This window comes from Colobus angolensis, unplaced genomic scaffold, assembly GCF_000951035.1.
Source record: "Colobus angolensis palliatus isolate OR3802 unplaced genomic scaffold, Cang.pa_1.0 Scaffold53, whole genome shotgun sequence".
In the NCBI taxonomy this organism is placed as follows: domain Eukaryota; kingdom Metazoa; phylum Chordata; class Mammalia; order Primates; family Cercopithecidae; genus Colobus; species Colobus angolensis.
Genome location: NW_012118821.1, coordinates 1858268 through 1885949, shown reverse-complemented (window position 1 = coordinate 1885949; position 27682 = coordinate 1858268). Strand labels below are relative to the sequence as shown.

Here is a 27682-nt window from a genome sequence, read left to right as displayed (position 1 = left end):
GGCTGAAGCCATCCTCCCACCTCAGCCACTCTAGTAGCTGGGACCACAGGCATGCATCACCACACCTGGCTAATTTTTTGTATTTTTGATAGAGATGGGGTTTCTTCATGTTTCCCAGGCTGGTCTCAACCTCCTGAGCTCAAGGAATTCATCCACCTCAGCCTCCCAAAGTGCTGGGATTATAGGTGTGAGCCTCCGCACCCGTCATGCATCTTCAATGTTTAGCACAGGTCCTGATGCGAGAGGTATTCACCAGGAGAGCTGTCGTGATGATGGATGGGGCTGAGTGCCTCCAGGTGGCCTTGGGGGTCACTGGGAAAGTAGGTCCAGAGTGGTGTGCCATGCTCAGGGCCAAGTGGGGAGCACAGCACCCCACTGGACCTGGCTCTCCTGACGCTCCGCGGGGTTCCGAGGCGATGCAGAGGGACAGAGAGGACTCCAGAACCTTTCACGCGAGACAGTGGTAGAGTACAAAGTGGAGGGATTGTTGTCTAGAAAGCACCATTTCCAGCACTCAGCTCGAGAGGTGGTCTTTCCCTCCACACCTCCCCCCAGTCGCCTCTGGAGACAGAACATCCCAAGACAAAATCTGGAACAAAAGAGGACAAATCTGGAAACAAGTAGAGCAGGAGAAAAGCATCCCGGGAGCTGCATGGCCTTGGGGAAGTTACTCAGTCTCTCAGTCCTGCTGCCTCTGATGAGCTGGATTGGGGAGGGCAGGGTACACAGTGCCCCGTGGCTGGCCGGCAGGGATCATTCCCCCCTCTACTTTCCCCTTCACAAAGTTGACAGAAACTGGCATCTTCTGGAAGCTTTGCTTCCTTGGTGTTGTTTGTCAGCTGGTCCCCAGGTAGGAGAGGATTTGCAATTCAACACCCTGCTCTTTTGCTGAGCCGTGTGACTTGGCCGGGGCTCCTGGGACTGATGCAAAGGGAAGCACCACCTGCCCAGGCTCCGGTGTCACCCAGCCCAGCCTCCCAGTCTGTGAGCCGGTGTTGCCTGGGGGACATTTCTCTCCTGATGCTGGGTGAGGAGGCAGACAGCACCCCACAGGGAGGGCCATGGGGGAACGGGACGGCATTCGCAGCTCCAGCTGGGACACCTCGCAGGGCAAGAGCTCCCCAGACTCAGCTTGGTCATGGGTAAGGGCCGCCTCGTGGCCATCTGCAAACACAGCCCCTGTGCCTCCTCCTTCCATCCCCAGGTGTCTGCGTACTGATGGGACACGGGGATCATTTGCACCCAGAGCGCCTTGTTCAGGATAGGTTTGTGCATTCACGCTTCTCCAGATAAGTGACTGGCCCAGCTTGCTCCTCCTCACAGGCTCCTGTTCAGGAGGCTACATTTATAGAGGAGGTTGTAGAACTTATTCAAGAATTCAAGGCTTTTTTCTTTGCCTTGGATGGAAAACGCATAGCGATTGCTTTATCTTCAGAATTGGACTTCAGAGCTTTGTGAGTGCCTCTAGACCATCAGGCAGTGTGCTGGAACGCCCCTGTCTGTCCAGTTTGTGTGCGGGCCAGGAAGTGAGGTGTGGAGGGTTGAAGGGCCCCCTCCAATATGATCATTTAACCAGAGCTGTCTCCAGTAATATGCTGTGTGGGCTGTGGGGCTCCTGCGGACCCCAAAGCCAGCGGCTGTCCCTACTGCCCTTTTCAGATCTCATCCTAGCAACCAAGGCTTTTTTGTTATTGTTGCACAAAAGTAGTTATTTTCACAAAAAAGCCCAAAGCAGGAGTGGAGGGCGTTCAAACAACCCTAAGTGGCAGTGAGTCCCGAGGCCAGGGGGTTGGGCTGTAGTGAGGATAATGTGTCAAACCACCGCTCCAAATGGTGCACTGGGGACACCTGCTGTGGTCCTCAGCTGCAGAGGCTGAGATAGCAGTGGAGAGCATTCAGCACGCTTGGGGGGCAGGGAGCCCTGGGGCTTTCTGCCTCCTAGGGGGATAGAGTGGGGAGGCAGGCCAACCTCCCGCTCCTGGACCCCAAGCACCTGTTGCCTGTCACTTCAGTCAGCTCCATCCTCAGGGCAGTGCCTTCCTGCAGGGACAAGAGGCCCTTCTGGGGCTGGTGCCCAGGCTCCAATGCAGTGAGGGCCGTCTAGGGAGAAAGGAGGCATGGATCCTGCTCACACCTCCGCACTGTTTTGCAGCTTGGCCCTTTGGGCAAGTATTTCCCGAATGGGCTGGAGGCCTGCAGGGGAGAGACATCAGGCTGGTCCACAACATCCCTCTACTTCATGGGGACAGGAGCAGGACCTCCTCTCGGGAGCCTGGTGCAGGCAAATGACACCACGCTCAGATTAGGTAGACTATTTTGGTGGTTAGCCGAGGATTACAATGCCTTTGTCTTGTTTCCATTGCTGGAATGTCTCTTAAGTTTGTCCAGTGCTGACTGGGAATGGTACTCGCATCTGCCAAGTGGGCAGGTGAGGCTCTTGTGAAGCTCTGCCACATGCCCCGCGGGACTGACTCTCTCGCCAGCCCTGAGACGCAGGTGTCATTATCACAGCATCTCCCTCACACAACAACGGCAGGAGGGCAGCACAGCACTGCGATTCCCATTTGACAGCTGAGAAAACTGAGGTGATGAAATTGGGACTTTCACACAGCACCTTGGGAGGGGAGTGGTGGAAGATGGGAACAGGAACCCAGGCCCCCTGGGGCCCAGCCCAACCCTGGTTCTCTCCTGCACCTCCCTACAGATGTGGAAGTTTGGATTTAATACTGATTTAATATCATGTCTGTTTTCTGCTTGTGTTTTACTGGATATTAATTATTTTTCTGATTATAAAAGCATGTTCATTATAGAATATGTAGCATATACAGGAAAGTTTAAATAACATAAAAGCCTGGGGATGTTGTAAACAGAGGTGGTGCTTCCTTCACTGAAGGCTTCTTGTAATGAAGCTGCAGAAAGGATGTCAAACCCGCCACGTGTTCCCTTGTATTCCATAGCTCTTCTAACCCCACAACCTTCCTCTGTGTTTGGCAAATGCTTGTCAACAGACAGAGGGATACTAAGCCCCAGGCTAAAGCCCTCAGCAGGCCCCTTGGCTGAGCCACTGTGGTCCAGATCCCCCCTGCCCTGGCCGTCTCTGTGCGGTGCCCATGCCTTTTGCCTCGGGGGAAGCAGGCCTCCGTGGCTCAGAAGGGTGATGGGGGCAGGGGGAGTCTGGCCCGCTTCCTCTCAAGCTGCAGAACTGGCTTCCTGCAAGGCTCTGCTTCTGAAGGGGGCCTGGTGGCCTTGGCCTTGGCTCAGGTTGGTGCTGTACCTGGAGGAATCTGACCTGCTTGCTGAAGGGTGGCTGCAGAGCCGTGAAACTGGGAGCATCACTGGGAGTTGCTGCTGGTGACTGAGTCTGGGACTAGTCCTTGGAGGGCAGGGAGGGCTGGACCCAGAGTCGGGCTTCGGCAAAGCAGAGGAACTGGTACCTAGATCAGGCAGGCCCCCGATGGACGGACAGCAGTCCAGGAATGCTGAGGGGGGATGCAGGAGATGTAGGTGGGAGGGGCAGGAGCTGCGACTGCCCTGGCCAGAAGCCCAGGCAGGGCTGACTGGCTTCTGGGAAGGGTAAAAGTGGCTCAGCTGCCATGGGGCTGTTTTCATTCCTGGGGCTGGAAAAGGGCAGCTGGCGGCAGCGTGAGCCCTCAGAGGCACCTGCTAAGTTGGCAGCATCACCTGTGCTCTTGGCCATGGCCATTCCCAGAGACTCCGGGCTTGGTCTCTGTGCCACAAGTATTTCTGGGTCCTGAATGTGTACAGAGTTCTGTGGTGGGGTGCGGGGGGGCACGATTCGGTGGGGGTGTGTGTAAGGCCTCGTCTCTCCCTCCTCTGCAGGAGGTCAAGGTGGAATGGGGATGGGTGGGGCTGCAGCTGGCCAGCCACAGAGTTCACAGGGCACAGGTCAAGGGTGATTCAGCCTGGCAGGGCCAGAGGAGGCCTCTCAGAGAAGCTGGCCTTGGAGGAGGAATAGGATTTCAATAAACAGAGCTGACGGGGGGTGGAGCTTTCCAGGCTGTGGGGTCAGCTTGAGCAAAGGCTGGGGAATGAGAGTACAGTGTGTTCCCCTAAAGCTAAGTCTGCAAGGGTTGTTCCTTGGGCTGTTGGGACTTTATTTTTTTCTTAGTTAGGGTATGTGTGGTGGCATTCGTCTTGGTCAGGTGCCCCGTCTATGAAAGATAGCAGGCAGTCACGGGCCAAATATGTAAGACCCAGAGTGAAGGCCAAGGTTCAGGGCCACGAGGCCTGGACTCACACCCCAACATTGTCAGTTACAACTTTTGATTTGCTGAAGACTTAGTTGTCTCATCTATAAAATGAAGCTTATAATACCTAACTATATACTACTCACAGGTACTTGATAAACAGTAGCTATCATTAATCCCAGCACTACACCTGAAAGCAGATGGCCTGTGCGGACAGGCTGGACTGTAAATACAATGGTGCCAAGACACTGAATCCATTTACACCGGCCCAGCGGACTCAGAGAGCCCTGTATGGGAAAATGCATGGAGCCAGATCCTGCATTTGTCTCTGTATGAAGAACTCTGAGTTTAGTCTTCCTCTAGTCACTTAGCTTGGTATTCAAGGCCTCTCAAAGTCTGGCCCCACCTCACCCCCGATATGGTTTGGATTTGTGTCCCCTACCCAAAGCTCCTATTGAATTATAATCCCCAGTGTCGGAGGAGAGGCTTGGTGGGAGGCTTGGTGGGAGGGATCAGGGGGGCGGACTTTCCCTTTGCTGTTCTCATGAGAGATCTGGTTGGTTAAAAGTGTGTAGCACCTCCTTCTATTCTCTTCCTCTTCCTCCCGCTCCAGCCATATAGGACGTGCTGGCTTCCTCTTCGCCTTCTGCATGATTGTAAGTTTCCTGAGGTCTCCCCAGCTGTGCTTCCTGTACAGCCTGTGGAACTGTGAGCCAATTAAACCTCTTTTCTTTATAAATTACCCAGGTTCAGGTATTTCTTTATAGCAGTGCGAGAACAGGCTAATACACCCCCGTCAGCTCTGTTCTTTCCTTCTGCCACGTCCCTGTGCTGCTCCGGGATGTGCTGAGCCAGGTGTGTTAGCTGGGTCTCCCGGGAGGTGACCATTCAGGACCCTGGAACCATTTTATCACCTCCAGTCCAGGTAGGAATTGGGGCCCCATCTACCCAGAGCTTTTGTTTGCCACCTGAGTTCCTTTGGCTGCACCAACCAGAGGCCTGAACAGAGGCTGGGCAACGTCCTCTGGGGCCCCTTTCTACAGGGACCTCTAGAGCGCATGCCCCTGACGGTGGCCAGGTGTGGAGACAAACCCAGGAAAAGGGTCCACTTCTCCCAGACCGCGAACCCCCTGAAACGGCTGTGTGGGCTGCCCCCTGCTCCTCGGAGGGCTCTCGGGCCAGCCTGAAGGCACTGGCCCCTGGGGTGTTTGTTGTGGGGGAGATGCAGGCAGAGAAGAAAACTGCAGGCCTCCGTGGGGAGCAGGGCTTTGGGCCTCTGTCTCCTCTCAGCGTCCTGGGTCCGCCCCATTCCGCCTGCAGGTGAAGCGTGGGGAGGCCTTGAGCGCCCCCTGGAGGTAACACTCTGCCACTACACCTAGGAAACCACTTATCTCCTGGAAACCCAACCATGGTGTCTGATATGACTTTTCTTAGTGACAAGAAATTAGGATGAGCACGAGCAAAGTCGGTGGTCACAGGGGAGCAGCCAGGCCAGTCCTGCTTAAACCCCCTGCTGTTACATGTTTGCGACTGAACTCGAAGCAAGCTGGGAACACATCCTGTCCCCGGCACAGACACCCACCTTCAATCCCTTCTCCCCTGCACCGGTCACAGCCCTAGCCATCCTTCAAGGCCCAGCTCAAATGCTTCCATCTCCATACCATTTCAGTTCATGGTTGGGGATGGGAGCTCCCGTCCTCCCATAATGTAACTTGCTTACAATTTTTTTGTTTCGCGATCGTCATCTTTCTGCTGCAGACAGATTCTGTTCTCCTCCGTAAAGTTGGAGTGCAGGGGACATGGCTCTGAACACAGCATTTAAGTGACAGAGATGGTTGTGATCATGTTCCAGTACATATTTATCCGTCTTCTGATCCCAGTAAATGTCACACTCCCCGGGGAAGTGAGAGTGTCACCATCTCAGTGTCCCCACAGCACCTAGCACAGCCTCCCAGACTGCCCAACCCAGGGCAGACCCTTATCACAGGAATGCAAGTCCTTGTTTGTCCGGGTCACTCAGGTTTATGCCTATTGTCCTGTAATTATTTATGGCACCCTCTTTTGCTGTCATAGGTGTTGGATTGGAGCAGTCACCCTATTTAGCACATACCTATTAAGCCAAAGCACCTCAGTGTGTAGCCTTCCCTCACCCAAACCTGTTCCCAAAGGTCCTTTCTCACCGCCCACTTGGGGGGCCTCAGTAGTCTTCCCGACCCCTCTGGTCAGGGCCAGAGTGGGGAGCAAGTGTCTAAAGCAAGACCTTCAACAAGGTCCCTTCCCTGAGAGACTCAGTTTGTGATGCTTGTGATTGTGAAGCTCAGATGGGTTATGTGACTCCACATACTCCTCAAACTGTGGTGTGCCCTATTATTGCTGTTTAACTTGTCAATGTCGGTTCTGCACCCCTGCAGGCCCTGTAGGGGCTGCAGAAGAACACTTGATCTGGAATTTCAGTAATAGCCAGCGAGCTAAGAACCACATAAAATAATGCAGATCACATAAAATGCATCGTGTCATTTTGTCTTCCAATAGTTAAACATGCTCAAGCGTGAGAGAATGGGCTGGGCTTGGCTGGGTGTACTTGAAATGAAGACTCCAGATATGGGGAGATGGGAGCAGTTGAAGGGAGGCAGCCCACGAGTTGACTTTTGGGAGCAGATGGCCTGGAGTTGAATGTGAGGGATGGGGATGAGGGACTGAAAAGGAAGAAGAGAAACAGGGAGGTCTGAGATGGCTTTTACTCTGGGAAGTAATGAGTCCGCCCTTCTTTGTCCCTGCCTCCTGCCTCCTACTGGACTCTACGCAGAGGAGAGAAGATGGGGCGTGGCTTATCCCCAATGCTGTGGTCATCGAGGTAAGCAGATTTGCCCTGCTCTGCCCTGCACTGCTGCTCTGTTCCTCCAGGAGGGCTGGTGTTTATGTGAACGTCCTGCTGCACCTGAGGAAGGGGCAGGTGTGGTGAAAGCCAGGCTTTGTTGTCCAGGTGCCCTGGCTTGGAATCCCAGCTCTGCTGCTTAAACTGGGCTGCGACCTTGCCCAAGTCACCTTGAGCCTCTCCGAGCCGTGGGCTCATCATCTTTAAACTGGGACTGATGACGCTGCTTTACCAGCCCAGCATGGGGGTGATGAGGTGAGCTCGGAAGAATCTTCTTACTTTTCTCATAGCAGCTGCATGAAAGGTGGATTAGAAGAAGCTGCCGGGCAAAGTATCCATTTACTGAAAAGTCAGTGTGAACTGCACAGTTTGTGAACCTCTGGCAGGTGTCACACTGGCTCTTGTGATCTGAACGGCAGCTCTGGGTCTGAGTTGGCTTCTGGAGTTGGAGCCCCCACCCTTCCCAGTGCCGAGGCTGATTCTGATGTAAGCAGGTGTGTCTGCTAGAGCAAGGGCCAGCCAGGGTGATGGACTCTCTTTCCTCTTGGGCTCAACCAGTCCTCCCACCTCAGCCTCCCGGGTAGCTGGGACTACAGGTGTGTGCCACTGCAACCAGCTAATTTTTTTAAAAAGTTGTTGTAAAAACAAGGTCTATGTTGTCCAAACAGGTCTTGAACTCCTAGCCTCAAATGATCCTCCTGCTTTGGCCTCTCAAAATTCTGGAATTACAGGCATGAGCCACTATACCTAGCTCTCTTGTTTTTGAAGGAAGAACCAGAGTAACACAGAGCTGGAGGGCTGCTAGGCATGGCATAGGTTATTGGTGCCAAAGTTTACACTGACCCATGGTGAACAAAGAAAAAAGACACTGTTGTGGGGTAGATATGTTAATGTGACTTGGCCCATTCAAATTCCTTGGGAAAGACTGTTATTTATCCTGGGAGAAGGCACTTTCTATTTTGGGGAGGTTAAAGTATCTTTCATGAAAAGGAAGTACTGTCCCTCCCTCCCTCCCTTCCTTCCATTGTTTTTCATTTTTTAAGTTTAAAAGTTGACAACCGTATGTCAGTTACCACGCATGCTCCCTGAAATGAAAATTATAAAAGATTATTGTCTTTTCACTCATTTGCTTATTCTAGTAATAAATATTCACTAGGCGACACTGTGGCTGGCACTCTTCTAAGCACTGGAAATGGGTCGTGAATAAAACAAACATCCTGCCCTCCTGAAGCTTACAGTCTAGGTGGGGGAGAAAAGCATAAGCAAGTGTCTAAGTAACACGCATATCAGATGGGGAGTGGGATTGTGGAGAAAAAGAAAGTGAGAGAAGGCAACAGGGAGCCCGAGATGGGAGGATGATGCAATTTTCAGTGGGGAGGTTGGGGAGGCCTCCCTGAGAAAGTGACATATGAGCAAAGACTTGAAGGAGCTGAGGTGTGAGCAGAGGCCTCAGGAGGTGTCAAGGGCCCTGAGGCTGAAGCATCTTGGCAGGTTTGAGGAACCCCAAGAGGCCAGTGTGGCCAGAGCTGAGAGGATGAGAAAAGTAGGAAGAGATGGTGTGAGAGCGCTGTGGAGGCTGGCGGAGCACAGGCCAGCATGGAGGCATTGGCCTCGACCCCGCCTTGGATTGCTATGTTAAGGGGACCTATCTCCTGGGCTTTTGGGGCAGGGCAGACATGGTGGACCTGTTGGGAGGCTGTTGCGATAATCCAAGTGGGAGGGGATGGTGCTTTTAACCAGGTGGTAGCAGAGAAGGGTTTTGAACCGTTTGCTCAAATAAACTCTTTAGAATTTTATTGTGCCTCAGTTTACCTTTTAACAGAATTCAGATGAGAAATCTAGGCTGGAGATACAACTTCAGTCCCTGAAATACAGAGTTTATGAACTCCAGATCTAGTGCCTCCTTTCGTTTGACAGACGGGTTACCGAGTCCCCCACAGGGTAGCAGGTGTCTTTTCTAGGCATGCCTATGGCAGAGCTAAGACTAACAGTCACTTCCTGACTTCCCATTGAGAAATGTGTGTAAACTCAGGTACCATTTTGAACTTCCCTTTGCATTTAGATTTGGAATGCACTTGGTCTTGTTTCTCTTTCCAGAGATTTCCCTCTGTGTCTCTTTTCTCGGCCCTTCACATTCTCCCCGTGCCTCTGCTTATCCAACCCCGTTTCTTCCTTTGGAGTTGCACTCAATTGATAGAGCTCTGGCAATGTCCAGTGATCGATCCTTCAAGGCCTTGTGTAAGTGCAGCCTTCAGCCTTCTCCAGCCACCTGGAAACACCCCAGCTGGTGGGATGCCTACATTCTCAGCCACCCACCAGCTCGCTTTTAGAATTTGGCCCCTACTTTCTATTGTGGTTATTTTGGAATGGGCCACTGGCACATAGCAAGCACCCGGAACTTGCTGAAGAAACAGATGCTGGAATGAAATGACCAGTTGAGCGCACACAGGTCTTTGGTGAGCTTTGGCCTGCTCTGGGCTTCATCAACGTGCTGAGGATCCCCGACCCCGCTTTTGGCACTTATCATGTGATCATCCACAGCCCCTGGGCTGTCCCTTTGAGAAAGCCCTGCCCAGTGTGGGTGAGATGCACCTGGAGAAGGGAGAACCAGAAAGCGGGTGGGCCCAGAGCACTCCAGAGGTGCTCTGCAGTTAGCCCCCAGGGTGAAACGAGAGAGGAAGGCTAGAACGTTGGGTTGGATGGACTCCGGGAAAGATGGAGGCTGGTGGGGAAGGACGGTGCTGGAGAGTCTGGCACACCTGAGGACTGTGTGTGTTGGCCCTGGAGGGAGGTTGTGTGGTGAGTTTTGTGGATGGGTCGTCCTGGTTTAAAGGGACAGGAACAGGGTGGGCAGCCATAGCCTGGGCACCATGGTCAGAGCATGTGCCCATGGGAAAGAGCATTCCCCTTCTCATGCAAGCAATGAGATGCTGTGGCCGTTCTCCGAGAGGGTCTGACCCTGAGCTTCTGCTCTCATCACCGCTATGTGAGGACCCGTGAATATGCCCCTCACAGTGTTTGCAGTTGGAATGTGTGTCCATAGTGATTAATCGATATGGATCCTTTTGTTGGGTAAGTAGAGCCTGGGCACTCACCTTTCCTCTTTGGCCCCAGCTGCTGGTGGCAGAGTTTTGTTTGGTGCTCAAAGGCAGGATTATCTACAGTCTAGATTTCAGGAATCATTCTCTCCACTCCCGGCATTCTGAATCCTGCTCCATTTCATAGCTTTTGATCTTTTTTTTTTTTTTTTTTTTGAGATGAGGTCTTGGTGCATTGCTAAGGCTGGAGTGCAGTGTGATCAGAGCTCACTGCAGCCTCAAATTCCCAGGCTCAAGTGATCCTCCCACCTCAGCCTCCCAAGTAGCTGGGACAACAGGTACACACCACCATGCCCAGCTAAGTTTTAATTTTTTTTTTTTTTTGTAGAAATGGGGTGTTTCTATGTTGTCCAGGCTGGTCTTGAACTACTGTCTTCAAGTGATCGTCCCAAAGTGCTGATTACAGGCATGAGCCACTGGGCCTGGTCCTGATCTGTTTTTAAACGATCCTATTACCCACTTTTGTTCTTCATCATGTGCTTCTTGAGATCCTTCTTGGCCTTGATAAAGTGTATAAGCAAATAATACTGAAAGTTTGAAATAAATATGACTGCGAGACTCTTGTAAGCCGCTCTGCAGCTGGGCTCAGGGAGGGGCAGGGGGATATGATATCTCCTACAGCATGGACAGCAAGGCAGGGACAGGGGGCTTTGTCTCTGAACTTGGGAAGAGTTTATTGTTACTAGGATGAAGAGAATGAGACTCTGTAGAGGGGAGAATTGCATTTAGTAGGAGAGAAATACAGAGAATCTGAACAGTTCAGAGAATCTGGTTCTAGCCTTGACCATGTGGTTTTGACCAGGCCTGCAATACATTTGTAGCAATGGCACCTTCCCCATAGGGCTGTCCATAGACTGCCTGAGATCCTGTGTGGACGCTGCAAGCACAGGGGTGCCCTCAAAAGTAGCCAAGCTCACCAACACTGACGGGGGAGACAGCATTGCAGACCAGCCTTATCAGGTAGGTGGCTTGTGACATGCACTTTTATTAAATGAGGCCATGGCAGGGCTGCAGCTAAGTCTCTGCAGTTTATGGTCTGCAGGGAGTGCTGGCCAAGAGGACGCTGGGGGCGGAAACCCAACCTGTGCTTGACTCATCATGCCCGCTGGGCTCTGGGGCTGAGGCTGGATGGGACAGTGAAGGGGAAAGGGCACCGTGTTGAAATTTGTCCACCCACAGGTCCTCTTTGTTAATTCTGCTTGGAGGCACTCTGAGTGTCAGTGGTGGCCCAGGGAGTTGAGCCTCTCCATAGTTCTCAATGCTGCACTCTGCGACATGGAATTCTTGTTATAGCTGAAAATATCTGCAGGTCCCTGTCTATAAATGGAATAAGAATGGAGCAACTTCTGGAGATAAAAGGACGGAGAGCTTGGAGCCCTCCCTTCTCAAGCTTCCTTTCTTTTCCCTACATCAACCCTGCTACCTCCTTGCCAGCTCCACCCTTCCTCTCCCCACAGTCACCCCAGGGCTCCTTGAAACATCCTTTGAATCTCCTAGAGGAAGTAACCTCCCAGAGCTACCACTCTGGAGTTGCAGGCTGGAATTCCTTTTAGAGCAGCACGGAGTAACAGTCTGCAGACTTTCTGCACGGCAGCGGCTGGGAGGATCCAGTTTCCATGCCCTGCTATATTTTTCAGGCCCCGCCTGTTCCTCATTTACCCCATAAAAGTGCAGCCTTTCACAGAAACATCTCATTGCGGTCGCTCAGGTCCCGCCCGGTGTCCTGGCCCAGAAATACCCTCTAGAGGGCGCTGTCACGCTGAGACCCGGTACATGACGCACCGGCCCGGATCAGGGCCCGTCGCCACATGCAAAGCAGGCAGGGAGTGTTGACAAATGGAAAATGAGGTGATACATACAACATTTTCAGCCAATAATAAGAGAGTTTTGTTGAAATTCTTGAGTGAATTCTCTTTATCTAAGGATAAGGTGATTTGAGTTTCAAAACAGTTCAAAATAAAGGAGAAAGGGACTTGGCTAGTTGGTGTCTTCACCTGATTTGACCCAGGCAGAAACTAAGTTTATTAATAGCCATTGGATAGGCACTTCCCAGTTAATGGTGAAGCACGATGGGGTCAAGTTCTAGTTTTTACCTAATTCGAAATGCCCACTGGGTGAGAGGTCAGCAGTTAGAAAGAAAAGGAACAGTAAGTCTTCTACGCTGAACACTGGATTTGAGCAGCTGACTTGTATAATGGTACTTTGCAAACACGACTTATTCCAAATTTATGGATAATTCAAAGTGTTTCCAAAATGATCAATGTCCAGGTTGATTATTGTTTTTGTTTACTGAGTGCTCTCACTCCATACCAGTGCCCTACGAGACATTTTCCATATTTTGTCCTGCCGATCCTTGTAAGAAACACACAGGTGATTCTTAGCCTCAGTTTACACATGGAGGAGCTTTGAGAGACCAATGAACTGCTCTGGTCGTTTCAAAGTATTCTGATTTTTTTCGCGTTAATTGCTGATGGCTAAGGCTTTGGCATCTGGAAGTTCTACAATGGACTTTTGAGGCTTAGCATAATTGTCTTAAATACCATCTTGTTGGTTTTAGACCTGACAGGGTCCTTTCAGATTTTGATTTTGTTATCCAACATACTGATTTTGTGACTTCTAAAAACCTGACTTGCTTTCTTTTCTTGACTTCTGTTGCATTTATAATTTAAAAATATAATTTTTCTATCTTCTCTTCTGTTTTTGCTCAGTTAATTCCATAATCACAGAACAAAATTATATTCTTTTAGTGGTTCTCCTTAGCTTTTGAAAACGTACCTATAGGCTGGGCACGGTGGCTCATGCCTGTAATCCCTGCACTTTGGGCTGAGGCAGGCAGATTGGCTGAGGTCAGGAGTTCAAGACCAGCCTGGCCAACATGACAAAACCCCATCTCTACTAAAAATACAAAAAAAAGGCTGAGCGTTATGGTGTGCGCCTGTAATCCCAGCTACTTGGGAGGCTGAGGTGGGAGAATTGCTTGAACCCGGGAGGCGGAAATTGCAGTGAGTCAAGATCGTGCCATTGCACTCCAGCCTGGTGACAGAGTGAGACTCTGTCTCAAAAAGAAAAAAAAAGAAAAGAAAAGAAAATGTACCTATATAACAAACATTGTCTAACGTGGTTTAAAATTATTTATTACTTCTATACTCTTGCCAAACAGGGCCTAGGCCTCAGCTCACTTTGACACCCCTATCTTATCAGTCTCGTCTAGAGGTTTAGTTTTTGTTTTAAAGAAAACCTAAAAATTTCAGTTATTGTTTTCAGTAAAAAAAATGCTAATTATAATATGTCCAATCTCTTGTATCTTTATCTGTATGTTTTGCTGTTTTTTGTATCACACACCTTTTGTCTGAGTTCATGATTTGATGATTCTTCTAGGGACAGTCTATGGAAGACAAATTTCTTTAGTTTTTGTTTATCTGAAAATGTATCCTTTTTTTTTTTCACACTTTCTTTTTCTTGAATGGTGATTTATGTCATTATGAAATTCTGGGTCCACAGTTGCTTCCCCTCAGTATTTAAGGAAACATGAGACATTTAAACGTTATCCTTTGCATGTGTGCTCTAAGTTTCACTGTAATGTGTAGGTGTAGATTTATTTTTATTTACTCTTCTCAATGTTCAGAGTCTGCTTTTTTACTCGTCACTCATTCATCAATTTTGGGAGATTCTTAAATATCTCTTCAAAAGCTTCTTCTTTGTGATCTCCTTAATTCTCCTTTCTGGAACAATTAGACACAAATTTGAACCTCACTGTATCCTCCATGTCTCCTAGCTGCTGTTTTACTTCTTTCTTAATCTCTTTGACTTGCCGTGCCTATTGAATGCTTCCTTACTATATTTTATTTCATTAATTCTCTCTTTTATGTTTCCTGTTAGGTTTTATCTATCATATTGATATTTATGTTTTAATTTCAATGACTATGTTTTTCATTTCCAATATTTCTAATAGATTCTTTTCCCTTATTTCATTGTTTACCTTTTGATATCTGTTTCATAATTTCTCCTTTTAATGGAGGTTATTCCTTGATCTGTGTCTTTATGTATCTCAATTATTCTCACTTAACAGTCACTATCAGATTGTTCAATAACCTGATAATGACTGTTAAATGAGAATAATTAGGATACAACATGATGTGAATCTATATTCCAAATATTTGTTTTGTGTGCTGTCCTTAGCATTAGACGTTTTGCTGGAGGGCTCATTTTGAGTGAATTTTAAAATCTTGTTGTGTTTTTTCTTCTCTGCTCTAGTACCCCTCACCCCAACTCCTAGTCCTTTGTTCTCTAGCAGCAAGGCTGGGTGATTTGAAGGTCCACCCTCTGTCCTGTGGTTTGTAGTTGCCTCCCCAGGTCTCAGGGCATGGTCCAGAGCCAGGCCTTATAACAGCACTTCCAAACTCCCATCTTACAGTGATATGGGGAAATCTGGGCTCTGAACGAAGTAGCCTTTGGTTTCCTTCCTGCTTGAAAGGTTGGGTCGCTTCCCTCTATCGCCTTGGCCCTAAGCAGTAGGGCTGCAGACATGTTTAAGCCTCTTTTCACCAGCATTGGAAATCCCTTCCCAGGATTACCTTCAGTGTGAAGCCCGGCTCCTGTGTCCCATCGATGCATTCCTTCGCAGGTGCTGACCTCCAGCCATGACCTCCTTCCAGGCCAGAGCTTGCTGGGCCTGTGGCTTCAGCTCCATTCACCTTGCACATTTCTAATCTGTCTTTGGTTCTTGCACACTGACTGGTGTTGGAGCCCTGCTACGTCATATTTGCTTATCCATTGATACACTGTGGGCTTGGATCAGAGGGGGTGATTCAAAATACAAATTCACTAAACCATCTTGACCATAAGCCACAAGCATGCTTTCTCTCCCGCTTCAGTATTGATCAAATGTCTAAGAAGGAAAGAGCAAGAATAGAGCCAGTGGCCTGGCCTGAGAAGCCCCCATCCAAGTTGGTTTCTGTATTTCTTAGGAATAACAGTGTCTAAATTCTGTGCTTGATATACTATTACCCAACCCAGGGTATCCAGACTAACCTTTAGAGCATCATGAAAGATCTTATCAAATGCCTCTCTGAAACCCTGACCTACAGTGTCAGTGTGTGTGTGAGTCCCTTGATTCTCCAATCTCACTATTCTATGAAAATGGAAGGCCTTTTCCTGATTAGAGTTGTTACTGTGAGTTCTGGGGGCTGTCACTTTCTTACAGGCTGTTACCCTAACCTTAACCCTTGTTTTCTGATCTGAAGAATGACTCACTTGGGGTCACCCAGGATGAAGTCCACACACTGAACACACCTTGCTGTGCATCCTAAGGAAATGCTGGTGTATGTAAAGCAAAAAGGCATCTGTCCTTACTCCCCCGGGATTTTGAACATTTTTGCTTTCTGTGAAAATGCCACTAGAAAGTTTGGTCCCCTTTCCTTTGTGCTTTGGCTCTGGCACATACTGGCTGTGTGGCTTCAGTAAGTCACTCTGCACTTGGGTGGCCTCATCTGTAAAATGGGTTGCTGTGCAGATTAAACAAGGCGGTGCAGTGGTTCTCAAATACCAGAAACTCCTGGGAGCTTTGCAAAGCTCCTGAGTTCTACCCCTGTTGATGCTGATTTAGTAGATTTGAGTGGGGCCTGGGAATAGGTAATGCTAGTGAATTCTTCAGTCGAATCTGATCTTGTGGCCTAAGTTTCTAAAGTGCTTAGCAAATAGTGCTTAGCAATAAGGAGCACAATACACGCCCTACACATGCATCCACCTCCTTCTTTCCTCCCCCACCCGCTGTCTCCTTCTCTGCTTTCCTCCCAGATACATGGTGCTCTGGGCATTCACAGTTTGCATCACAGAAGAAAACCATAGGACAGAAATCATTTAAATTGCCCTTCTCCAGATGTTTTTGATAAAAGTAGTCAGAAAAAAGGGCAATGCTTAACTCGAAGTTTTCATTTAAATTCTCCTTCCAGGTATCAGGCCTCTCCTCTTCCCTTTGTTAAGCCCCATGATACAGAGACAAATAGGATTCTGGCTCTGCCCCTGAAATCTTAGGAATATATTCTCAGCCTGAGAAATTTAAGGCATTGAGGCCAGCTGAAATTGGAGAGAAATATTATTTTTGGATAGGGACTGGCCAAATCCTACCCCAGAGGCTTTCTCTAGACTTGGGCCCAGTTTTGATTGGAAGGAAGCTTCAGGGTCTTTATGACAGACAAGATAGGTCCGACAGGTGGAGCTAGAGAGTCGGAGAAGTAGAAAAGGCAAGGCACGCATCCTCAGGTTCCCAGCAAGGCCAGGAACAGTCGGTCTAAAGGGCTTTCAGAATCACCTGAACGACTTTTTTTTTCTTTTTTTTTTTTTTTTTTTTTTTTGAGGTGATGGAATCCTAGGTCCAATCCCTGTGGAATCAAAATTTCTGGCATTGAGCCTTGGGCATGTTTAGCAAATTGCCCATGTGGTTCTGATGTGCAGCCAGGCTTAGGAAACACTGATCTAGAGATCCCAGAATTTTCTAAATGTGACCCGGGCACTCTGCAGAAAGATCTGGTCAGCAGTCTGAGAGCCCTGCACTATTCAGAGGAGCTAATGAGAAATGCTGACTCCCAGGCCCACCCTGGAGCTACGGAATCAGAATCTGCATTCTCAACAAGCACCTCCTTCGGTGGTTCATAGTTTCCTTGTGGTGTGAGTGGTCACCTGGCACAGAGCTTCTTGTTTATATCGGAAACTATCCCCACCATGGGTGCTCCCTGAGACAGGGATCACATTTTGTCCTTGGCACCTCTCTGAACCTCAGTTTCCTCATCTTCAATGGGAATGGCAATGATACTTGCTGTACCTCCCTCTCAAGGTTCTTAGGGGCACTAACGTCTGACTCCCACATTAGATTGTGAATTCTTGGGGGCAAGAGCCGTATATGTGTGTGTGTGTGTGTGTATATACACATACGTGTGTGTGTATATATGTGTACATATATGTACACACATATATACATATACGTACACATATACACACACGCATATATATACACACATATACATATATATATATTTTTTTGAGATGGAGTCTCTCTCAGTTGTCCAGGCTGGAGTGCAATAGCAAGATCCCGGCTCACTGGAACCTCCACCTCCTGGGTTCAAGCGATTCTCCTGCCTCAGCCTCCCAAATAGCTGGGATTATAGGCCTGAGCCACCACACCTGGCTAATTTTCGTATTTTACTAGAGATGGGGTTTCCCCATCTTGGCCCGGCTGGTCTTGAACTCCCAACCTCAGGTGATCCACCCGCCTTGGCCTCCCAAAGTGCTGGGATTATAGACGTGAGCCACCATGGCTGACCAAGAGTCATATATTTTTAAAATTTCTGCATGCCCAATGCCTAGCATAGAATGATTCATTTGACACAGAATGATAGAGCCCTTGAAACAGAAAACACTTCGTAGATTGTACAGAATAATCCACTCCAAGAATGTGTGAAGAAACTAAGGTGAGGTTTAGGTTGTTATCATTACTCGAGCCTATCTGAGGTTCATGCAAGGATGCAGAGAGCACGCTGCCATGGCTTCTAGTCTCCATGACGTCCTTCTTCTTCCTTGGCGCTTCAGAGTTCAGCTCCGCTCCAGCGTCTTGGTGAAGCTCCTCCAACCCCTCTGGCCACTGCCACTTCCGTGCGCTCTGAACATCTGCAGCATTGAGTGTCTATGTCATGTGTTTGCCTGCAAATCCTGGGCTGGTTTCCTTGTACCTTCTGTCCTGGTGTGTGTTTCTGAAGCTTGCAGTGCTGTCTCGTCATGCACCTACCAAGCTCTCTGAAGATGAGACCATGGTCCTTGGTGTACCCTATCTGCTCCATCTGCTTCCCAGCCCGGCACCTAGCACAGGACTGAGCACATGATAGGCAAGGCTAACTTGTAAAATATCTGTTAATTTTATACTCTGGGTTCTCTTCAGATTGCATACATCTTTTGCCTTTTACTAAACATCTGTTAATTTTGTTAAGATATAAAATCTCTCATACATACAAAAGTTATAAAGAATAATAGAAAAAATTCCTGAATCCTCACCACTACGTTAAGAAATATACAAGCAGTATTACAGCCGAGGTTCGCTGTGACCACTCTCCACCCATTTTCTCAGCATCCATGAAGCTCAGTGATCATCCATCATCTGGGCTGTCACAGGGCTTCTTTGGTGCTCCTGCCCATGAAATAAAGACCTGAAAACCAAGGCCCCAGGTGGTCAGGAGGCCACAGTTCATTCGATTCCGTCGCTGGAAAATATTTATTGAGAGCCTATGATGTGCTGATGACTGTGTTAGGAACTTGGAATACTTTGGTGAACAAATCTGACAAACATGATATATCAAACAAAACAAATCAAAAGTAAAGCACCGCCCTCATGGAGTTCACATGGTGGGCAGCCCATAAACAATTAATATAATAAATATGTAAGTGATAGAACATGCCCAAGGCTAAAAGTGCAATGGAAAAAAATGAAGCAAGGTACAAGGACCAGGGATTTGGACAGGGAAGGGCCAACCGTGGTTGGCAGCTTCATTGAGCAGATGAGATCTGAGTGAGACTTGGGGATAAGGGAGCTGGCCATTTGACTTTGGGGGAAAGGTGTTGCAGGGGGAAGAAAAGCCAGTGCAGATGCCCTAAGATGGAGTATTCGAGGAATATGAGGAGCTCAGCATGGCTGGAATGGAGGACAAAGGAGGGCATCTGGAGATGCAGTCAGGGCATGAGGGGCAGGGGAGGAGCAGATTGGTTAACTTCAGATTACTTTCCTCACATGGGTTAAAACAGAGGGGACCTCCCTATAATGCCAGCCTGGGGTAGCTGGGCCCCTTTTGACTGATTGCTGTAAAATTTTGGTGTTTTGTTGTTGTTGTTGTTGTTGTTTTTGTGGGTGGCCGGAGGGAAGCTGGCCTGTTTAAGGATTTGGCTATCATCTCTGTCTTGATTTATTGGAAGGTCAGATCTCACAAGGAAACAGCTTAGGTTTTGGTTTGGTGAGTGGAACCTTACTTAGCATGAGTGACTCCATTTTGGATTGCTCTATTGGGACCTACTGCAGGAGCTCAGTCCAAATCAATATCCTCCCATAGATTGTATTGACCACTATAAATGTGGTCTGAGTTTTGAAGTTTAATTGATAAAACATGTTTCCCCTCTCTACCCAGTGGCCAGGCCCCTTCCCACTGCTGTGAGGTTGGCAGCATCCTTCACCATCCTATGGCTCTGATAGTTGCTGACTCTCCTTTTTTTTTTTTAAATTTTACTTTAAGTTCCAGGATCCATGTGCAGAACATGCAGGTTTGTTACATAGATATACGTGTGCCATGGTGATTTGCTGCACCTATTGACCCGTCCTCCAAATTCCCTCCGCTTGCCTCCACCCCCCAACAGGCCCCAGTGTGTGATGTTCCCCTCCCTGTGTCCATGTGATCTCATTGTTCAGTTCCCACTTGTGAGTGAGAACATGTGGTGTTTGGTTTTCTGATGGGGTTGCTGACTCCTGAATGAGCTGCTCGAGGGAAGGATAGGGTGCAATTCATGCCAGAATCCCCAGCTTCCCATGCAGGCTGGGGACATAGTAGGTGCTCCTGAAATACTGGGTCAGTTGAATTTGATGTGATGTATATATATTCACCTCTAGTCCATAGGTACATATGGTACATATGGTCTATATATTTAAAAGACATTGGATTTTGACTGAAACTAGATGTTTCTCAAGCAGCACCAAAACGGTGCTAGAGCCTGGGATCAGCCAGAGAGTTGGGTCCCGGTCAGAAGTGAGTGAGGATGGCCAGCGGGCAAGGTGTCTGATGAGCAGACAGTGAGCTTCTTGTCCTGCCCCAAGTGCCGAGGAGCGAGGTGACTGCCTGTGTGGTCATGCAGAGACTTGGGGACACTTCCGGCTTTCAGGCCAAACAACTCCTCGCTTCCTCCACGGCACCCCTGGTCCTAGCAGCGGCCCGGGGTGGCTCCTTCCTGCTGCTTCGTGCTCTGACACCTTTCGGGGGATCCTTTCCCCACCACGTGGGTCTCCTCTGAGCCTCCAAGTGTCCTGCGTCCCTCCCTGGCTACGCCCAGGTGTGCCTCCTCTGGCCACACCTCCTCTGCGCTCCTACCTCTCTGTGTTCCTCTTTAGAGTGGTTCTCCACGTCAGCAGCATCTGCGGCGCGGGCCTGGGACCCTTCAGAACAGGAGCTCCTGCCTAGCCTCTGGGTCCCCCACCTCTGACCCAGAGAAGGCTCTTTGTTCCCCAGCCCCAAGCTGTATCTGGTGAAAACAGAGGCGTAGTCCTGGAGCTCAAGTTCTGGGAAGGGCAACGCCCCCTTCTGTGGGGCCCTGGGCTTGTTCTGCACTGTTTTTAAGAGGAGCTGCCGCTCAAATAGGCAGCCCTGAGGCTGGGGAGGAGGGCTGTGTGCTCCCCCGGCCAGCCCCAGGCTGCTTCTGGATACAACGGGGCAACCCAGGTGCCTCCTGGCCTCGCCCAGCTCTTGTGCTGGTGGCAGCCCGGAGCTCTATCTTCGCTCCAGGCTGGAGCAGCAAGCAAGCAGCTCCTGGTGGCCTGTGGCCAATGCAGGGGGAACAGGAAGCAGCCCCCGTGGGCCACTGTGAGGCTGCACAAGATGCTGTGCTCAGCTCCTGCTTCTCCCTGCTTTGGCCTAGAAGCTGGAAGCCTGCCTGAATCTGTGCGTCGCATCTTGGGAATTCGTCCCTTCCTCCCTAGCACTCGGGTGCCCAGTGCTTGCTGAACTGTGGTGACCTGCCGACTCCTTCCCTCACCTGTCACTGGTAGTGACCTGGCCTGGGCACAGGGAAACGACGCCCATTCATGAGCAGGGTGAGTGGAGAAGTGCTTGGCGGGCTGGATTTGCAGCCACTGAAAACCTGAATCACACCGAGTCATCCCATTGGCCTTGCTGGTGTGTGAGTGCTGGCAGAGCCTGTGTACCAAACATCCCCGTCCTTGTGTCCTTCCCCATTTACAACCCCCTCCTCCTCACCTCACCAGGCCAAGGAACAAGCCCTACCGCACGTGACATGGAAGCGAATGTGCTCAGAAATACAGGTTCTCCCGAGGGGCAGCCCTCAGTCACAAGCCAGACTGCTCATGCACCCTCGGCTGTGGGTGACTTCCTGACCCAGAAGTGCCCGGCTTTGCCTACAGTCCTGGTGGAGCCCATGGTGGTCATGGAGTTTCACTGTCTCCAGCGCTGACTGTGTTGTCGTCTCTGCCAGGCGATGGGCCCATTTCTGTCTAGAGCCCTTTTCTCAGGTCCTGATCCTACTGGGATGTGGGTGTCTGTGACCCAGGTCACTTCAGCCAGGGCTGTGCGGGGCGGCTCCGGTGGCCATCCTCACCCGACCTCCTGCAAGCCCTGACTCAGGCTGCCTGCTCTCCCCTGGCCGGGCCCAGATGAGCCGCACGTGGCCCTCATTCCTGACAGCTTTGCGGCAGGCTGCAGCTGTCTCAGGAGCCCAGATGCTTTGGGAGAAGGCTCTGGATGTGCCTGAGGTCAAGGGGCTGTCTCCAAGTTCTGTATTTAAAAATCCTCTCTAGAGTCAGGGCCTCTGTGACTGGCTCCCATGTCCCACGCCCCTTCTGAGAAACGCAGGAACAGCACACAGTAGCAGGGACAACACCACGTGGCTCCAACGGTTTCAGAAACAGCTGTTTCTTCATGTTCCTGGTGCTATTTCTGCAGAGGAACCCACTCACGTGTGAGCTGGTGGATCAGGCCCAGGTTGTTAAAAGCTGGTCTTCTAGATTGCCCGACGCCACGCCTCTAAACACCGAGTGAATTCCTTTCTCCCACATTATGAAATACACAGTGTTTTTATCAGGACTCCTGCTGCTGGGCACTTCTATTTAAACAGAATAAGGTTTGCTGATTAGGGTCCTTCTCATGTGGAATCTCTGGTATTTTGGACAAGGTCAGGGCTTTGCACATTTTGTGAGCAGAAGGTGGGTCGTGGAACTTAGGAGTCTAAATGATGCCTGTCAGCTGTCACTCTGGCGTGTCAGCCTGAGCCAGTGGTTGGCCTTGGATCCACTGCCTGAGCTCACACCCTTCCTGTAGAACTTGTGCCTCCTTCAAATCAGCCTCCACTTTGGGGAAAATATTTGGAGGCCATGAATCCAGCTTGGCCAACCAATGGCCTGCGGGCCGTATGTGGCCGGGGATGGCTTTGAATGTGTCCCAACACAAATTCGTAAACGTTCTTAAAATATTATGAGATTTTTTTTTGCGAAGAAAACCAGTTTCTTCAATTAAAAAAAAAGGTACGTAATACCCACGGTGCTTGGAGAACTAAATGAATTGACTCTGGGTAGCACCTGGCACAGCCCCTGGCACATGGTAGGCATCTTTCTGTGATTGTTATTCTAGGAAGAGGAAGCTGCCTGTGTGGCCATCTGTCTGCCTTGATGCACAGGGTGAAGTCCCTGCAAGTGAGCCCAATGGCCTCTGATAGCCATCCACATGTCAGGTGTCACTCAGGTTCTGGGAGGCCTGTGTCCATTGTTCATAGTCACCTGCAATCCAAGAACTCACTGTTTCCCAGGTGAAGCTTCAAAAGTCTGCCCATGTGCAGAAACATAGCTTTGCATCCCAGGGTACTCTTAGACTTAAACAACCTCAGTCAGGTGGCGCAATGCCCAGTGCCTGTTGGGCATGTCCCATCTGGGGTGAGCCGTGTATTAAGGCTGCACAGAACACTGGTTTGTGCCACCTTCACAACCTGTCTCATCCTGACCTCTGGTTCATTCTCTCTCTCTCTCTCTCTCTCTCTCTCTATGCCACTATGGGTCTTGGTGCCAGCCTCAGCACAGGCTTCCCTGCCTCTCAGAAGGCAGTATCACAGACAAGGAAGGGTGAGGGACTTGGGGCTGGGCAGGCCTGGATTCAGTCTCCACTTGGCCACTTCCACAGTGTGTGGATAGGCCATATGAAGCCACTCTGAGCCTCAGCATCTTCGTTTCCAAGCTGATGCTAATTAAACGTCCCCCTGGGGAGAGAGTGAGGCTGAAGGAAGGTAAAAGTATACATGCCCAGCACAGCACGGAGCACATGATTAGTCTTCGCTCCATGGCAGCTGTTTTTGCCCCCATCCCTCCACCTCTCCAGAGCCACTCCATACCGCTAGGCTCCCAAACAGTTCCACTGCAACCAAGGCTTGCGTCACTTTGTTGCTGTCCTGGGCAGGACACCTCAGTGGAGCCCTGAGTTCTCAGCTCCTCTCCTGAATCGCAGAGTCTTATCTCTGGGCGGCCTCTTCCCTCCTTGGCCTTGCTCCCACTCACTCTGTGTTCTGGCATCCTCACTGGCTACAAGGCCAAGGTTATTCTTGTCTCCTTGAAGCCTTTGCTTCTTGCCACATGCTCCCTTGTCCTCCTGCGCTCTTCCTAGATGTCTTCCCTGACTGTCCCCACCTTTCTCTAGGAGGTTTCTCTCCTCCTGGGCTACCCTGCCCTTCGTTTGTGCCTCCATGCAGCAAGCATCATATTGGATTACATATGTTAGTTTCTGCGTCTGTTTTTCCTGCTTGGCTATGAGTAACTCAAGTGATCCTGTCTTAGTTATCTTCATAATTGCCCCACTGATGAACTCAGTGCCTAGCACAGGTCACGACACCTGATAGATGCTCAATGAATGTGTGACTGGACTTGCCTAATCCAGTCCCTGCTGGTCTCTCTGCTTTGAACCGTGACAAACACTCATGCTTGTCACAGCGCCGGCCCAGGTGACACACACGGTAGACTCTTAATACAAATGAGTTAATGCATCATACTGTTGCTATTTAGTTCTATGTTTCAGTAGTAATAGTAATAAAAATATGACATTATTGAATGCGTACCATGTACTAGTTTCTGTACTAAGTGCTTTACCCTCATCCTCACTCAATCCTCCTGATAACAGTATATCATCATCCCCATTCATGAAAAATGTGAAGCAAAGAAAAGTTAAATGACTAGGCTGAGGTCACACAGGCAGTGCCTAATGGGCCTAGGATTTCAGCTTAGCCAGTCCGATTCTAAAGCCTGTGTGTGTAGATTACAGAAAGCTACTGGTATTACCCATGGGTGTAGCCAGGGCTGACGTGTCCTTTCCTACTGGCTGAGTGTCTGGTTTGGTCCTTGCCTGTGTTAAAACTCTTCCTGAACTATTCTGTCTAATCCCCGCTGCATATATCAACTTTCTAACATCATCGTGCTTGTCTCTGCTGAGTTCTGTCTTCTGGTCTTGGGGCTCTCGGATGCCAAGTTTCTTAAGGGCACTAGAGATTTGTTTTAGTTGGGTACGGTAAGACAGACAGGAAAATGACTGTCACGAAGGAGGAAGTTTGTGGTGCTCACAGGTCCCTAGAGACAGGAGGCACGCCATGTCACACAAGGCCACATGGGGAAGCGCTGGGTTGGTCACAAGGCAGAGAGAGCAAGGGAAAAATGTGGACAAAAGTGTTTATTGTGGTTTCTGTGGAAAGGAACAGGTGAAGCAGGGTAAACGGGCTTAGGGCTGGCTAGTGTGAATAATTTCAGTGGGTTCCGGAGTACACAGGCTGTCACTCGTTTTCTGGTCCCAGGCCCTGGGATGAACAGGACGGTGGATAGTGGCCCAGAGGGTGACGCCCTGACAGAAGAGGTGGTTGGGGTCTGGGCTCTGGACTGGTTGGTTCGCCTGTGAAAAGTGTACTCACAGACAAGGCCTGGCCCTGGGAAGGTTTGTGGGCCAGCCACACCCTGGATAGCAAAGCATCAAAGTACAGGAGGTAAAAAGACACAGGAAATATGCGAGACAACGCAGATGCTTGAGAAAGGGAAACCTTGACTTACTTGTCATGGCCTAGCTTAGAAGGAAATCTTCGTGCATGCCCAGGGGTCTTTTTGCAGTAAGGACTGCACAAAGAGTATGCACTATGCTAACAGTAATGTTAGCAGGGCAGGCTGGGTCAGCCTCCCCTTGCTCTGACCTCAGGTCACTCTCAGTCTCTATCTCTCTGTCTCTGCTTCTCTGTCTCTCTGCCTCTCCCTGTCTCTCTGTCTCTCCTCACCATGGCACAAACTACTCTTGTTTGCCTATCATTTTTATTGCCCTTCTTCTCTCCTAACTCTCACATGGATCCTTTTCTGAGTCTCCCCATAGAGATTTGAATTTCTTGCAACTACTACTTATCTTCCCTAGGGGATAGATGGAGATGGAAATGTGGAAGACCACCTCCCAGGTTTGGATATTTCTGCAGCAAAATTTCTCCAAAATGAGTTACCTGACATACAAATACTACTATTTACTCAGTAAGAAAGGGGTTTCAAGATTAGAGGTTTGGGGAAATGCTGCATTCTACATTCCCTGTTGGAGACTGACAATGTAGTGATGTAGTAAAGGTACTGAGAAACTACGAGGGAAAAGTCATCTTTATCTCTGTTTTATCTATTGTTTCCAAGTGTATCTGACCCACCATGGAACTGGTTTTTGCATAACACTTACTTCTAACCCATGAGAAATCCTCTGGGAGCTGCTGCCTGCTGGGGGGATTGGAGTAGGGATAGTGTGAATCTGAGCTGCCCACTGCCTGGCTCATAGTGACCAATCCTAGGCTTAGAGGGCAGAGGTTCAGGGTGCCCAAGGAGCCTGACGCAACTGCCCCAAGAACCCTGGGGTCCAATCTTAACCTATTCTTCAGTCATAGTTTCTCCATGTAAAGACACGTATGCATGTGCATACATCTCTGGTCTGCACTGGCTCTTTTCATAAATAGGCAAGGAGGTGATTAAGCAATGGGATTAGATTTTATACAGGAGGACTTGCCTCATTATTTTGCCATATATACACACAAACAGGCATGTATCAAACTCACAGAAGTACAAACTGTGTAACAGGCAAACTCATAGGCACTTGCAAAAATAAACACAACTAGTCTCTCCCCATCATGATACAAATACATAGATGCAGTTACACACAGAAACACACAAACTAGACCTGCCTCCCTGCCGCCTCCCCCCACATACATGTTCTATTCTAGTTATTCCTCCAAAACAAACTGACTCAAGATTTAGTGGCTTAAAACAATAATTATTTTATTGTATCTCATGATTTAATGGGTTGGGAACCTGGGCGGGGCTCAGCTGGGTGATTCTTCTGTTCCTCATGGCATTGACTGAGATGACTCTGCAGTACCTGACTGGTGGATGGGCTGGCCTGGAAGGGTCAAGATGGCTTCCCTGACCTGACTGCTGCCTTAGTGGGGGTGGCTGGAAGGCTTGGCTCACCTGGGACCATTGACAGGAGTCAGCACACAAGGCCTCTCAGGCTTGGCATCTCATGGTAGTCAAACCTCTTACCTGGTAGCTGGATCCCCCAGAATGAGGATGATGCTTAGGCTTCTTATGACCTAGCCTCAGAAGATGAAGAATGTCACTTGTCCTGCATGTTATTGATCAAACAAGTCACTTAGGTTAGCTCAGATTTAAGGGGAGGGTTATTAGACTCTATCTCTCAGTGGAAGGAGTAGCAAAGAATTTGAGGCCATCTTTAATCTAATATATGTACACACATGCATCTCATGTGAAGCTTAAGCCTTCCATATTGAGCTCACTTTTGTGGTTGCATCTGGGACTGATATAGTGGCAACTGTGAGGCCCCACCCAGGGGAGGCAGAGCTGGGTAACACATCACCACCCTGGATTATGATGTGTCCAGTGGGATATGAGGCTTGGGTAGGAGCTCACACTGGAGGTCACTTCTAATGGGCAGAGATTTGTATTCTAGGACTTACATCCAAGTCCCTTCCACATACTAAATCTAGTTATATCTAGGGTCCCTTCTATATGGAGTGTCCATGAAGTCTGGAACCAAAGATTGTGCTAGATACTCACTAGAATCACAGAATGTTCTAGCAGGAAGCACCAAGCATCCAGCCCCTCATTGTACACTCAGGGACAATGAGGCCAAGACACAGGGGTAAACGTCTCACAGTCACACAGCTGGGATCCCCACAAGACAAGGGGATAAACGTCTCACAGTCACACAGCTGGGATCCCCAGCCCTGGGTCCTCTGTCTTCCCGGGCTCCCCTGTAGGACTCTGCTCCATGGAGTTTCCTCTCCCAGGGATCCTGCTATCTGAGTACCTCCAGAGGCCACACACACTTATGTGTCAGATGTCTGGGTAAACACTGGGCACTGGGGACTAGGTAGTCACCATTTATCAATGGTGAGGCCTGGAGGAGCTCACCTCTCAAGGTGGCTGGAGGACATAACCAGGAACAGGAGAGAACTTCCACATGTTAATGGTGGGAACTTCCACTGCTTACTGGCCACGGGATTGATCAGAAAAAAGCCCAAGACATGAGGCCCCTTGAGGGCTGCAGAGATCAATACAACCTTCATCTTTTGAAATGGGAAAATTCGATGAACTGCCTGCAGGATTTGCTTGTAACTGGATGTGGCTTATTCATCAAATAAAGCCATCTCCAGCCCCCTCCTATAAATAGTAGCCTGAAATGCAGATC

At 49.4% G+C, this 27682-nt stretch overlaps 1 protein-coding gene across 1 annotated transcript in view; it reads left to right on the top strand.

The window, feature by feature from the left end:
* The first annotated feature begins 1061 nt into the window (after positions 1–1061).
* Positions 1062–27682, top strand: part of LPIN1 (lipin 1) — a 143211-nt gene continuing 116590 nt past the window's right edge. Inside the window, exon 1 of the mRNA XM_011960881.1 lies at positions 1062–1142. Coding sequence (XP_011816271.1) covers positions 1062–1142 — 81 coding nt within the window. The remainder of the gene's footprint in view (positions 1143–27682) is intronic.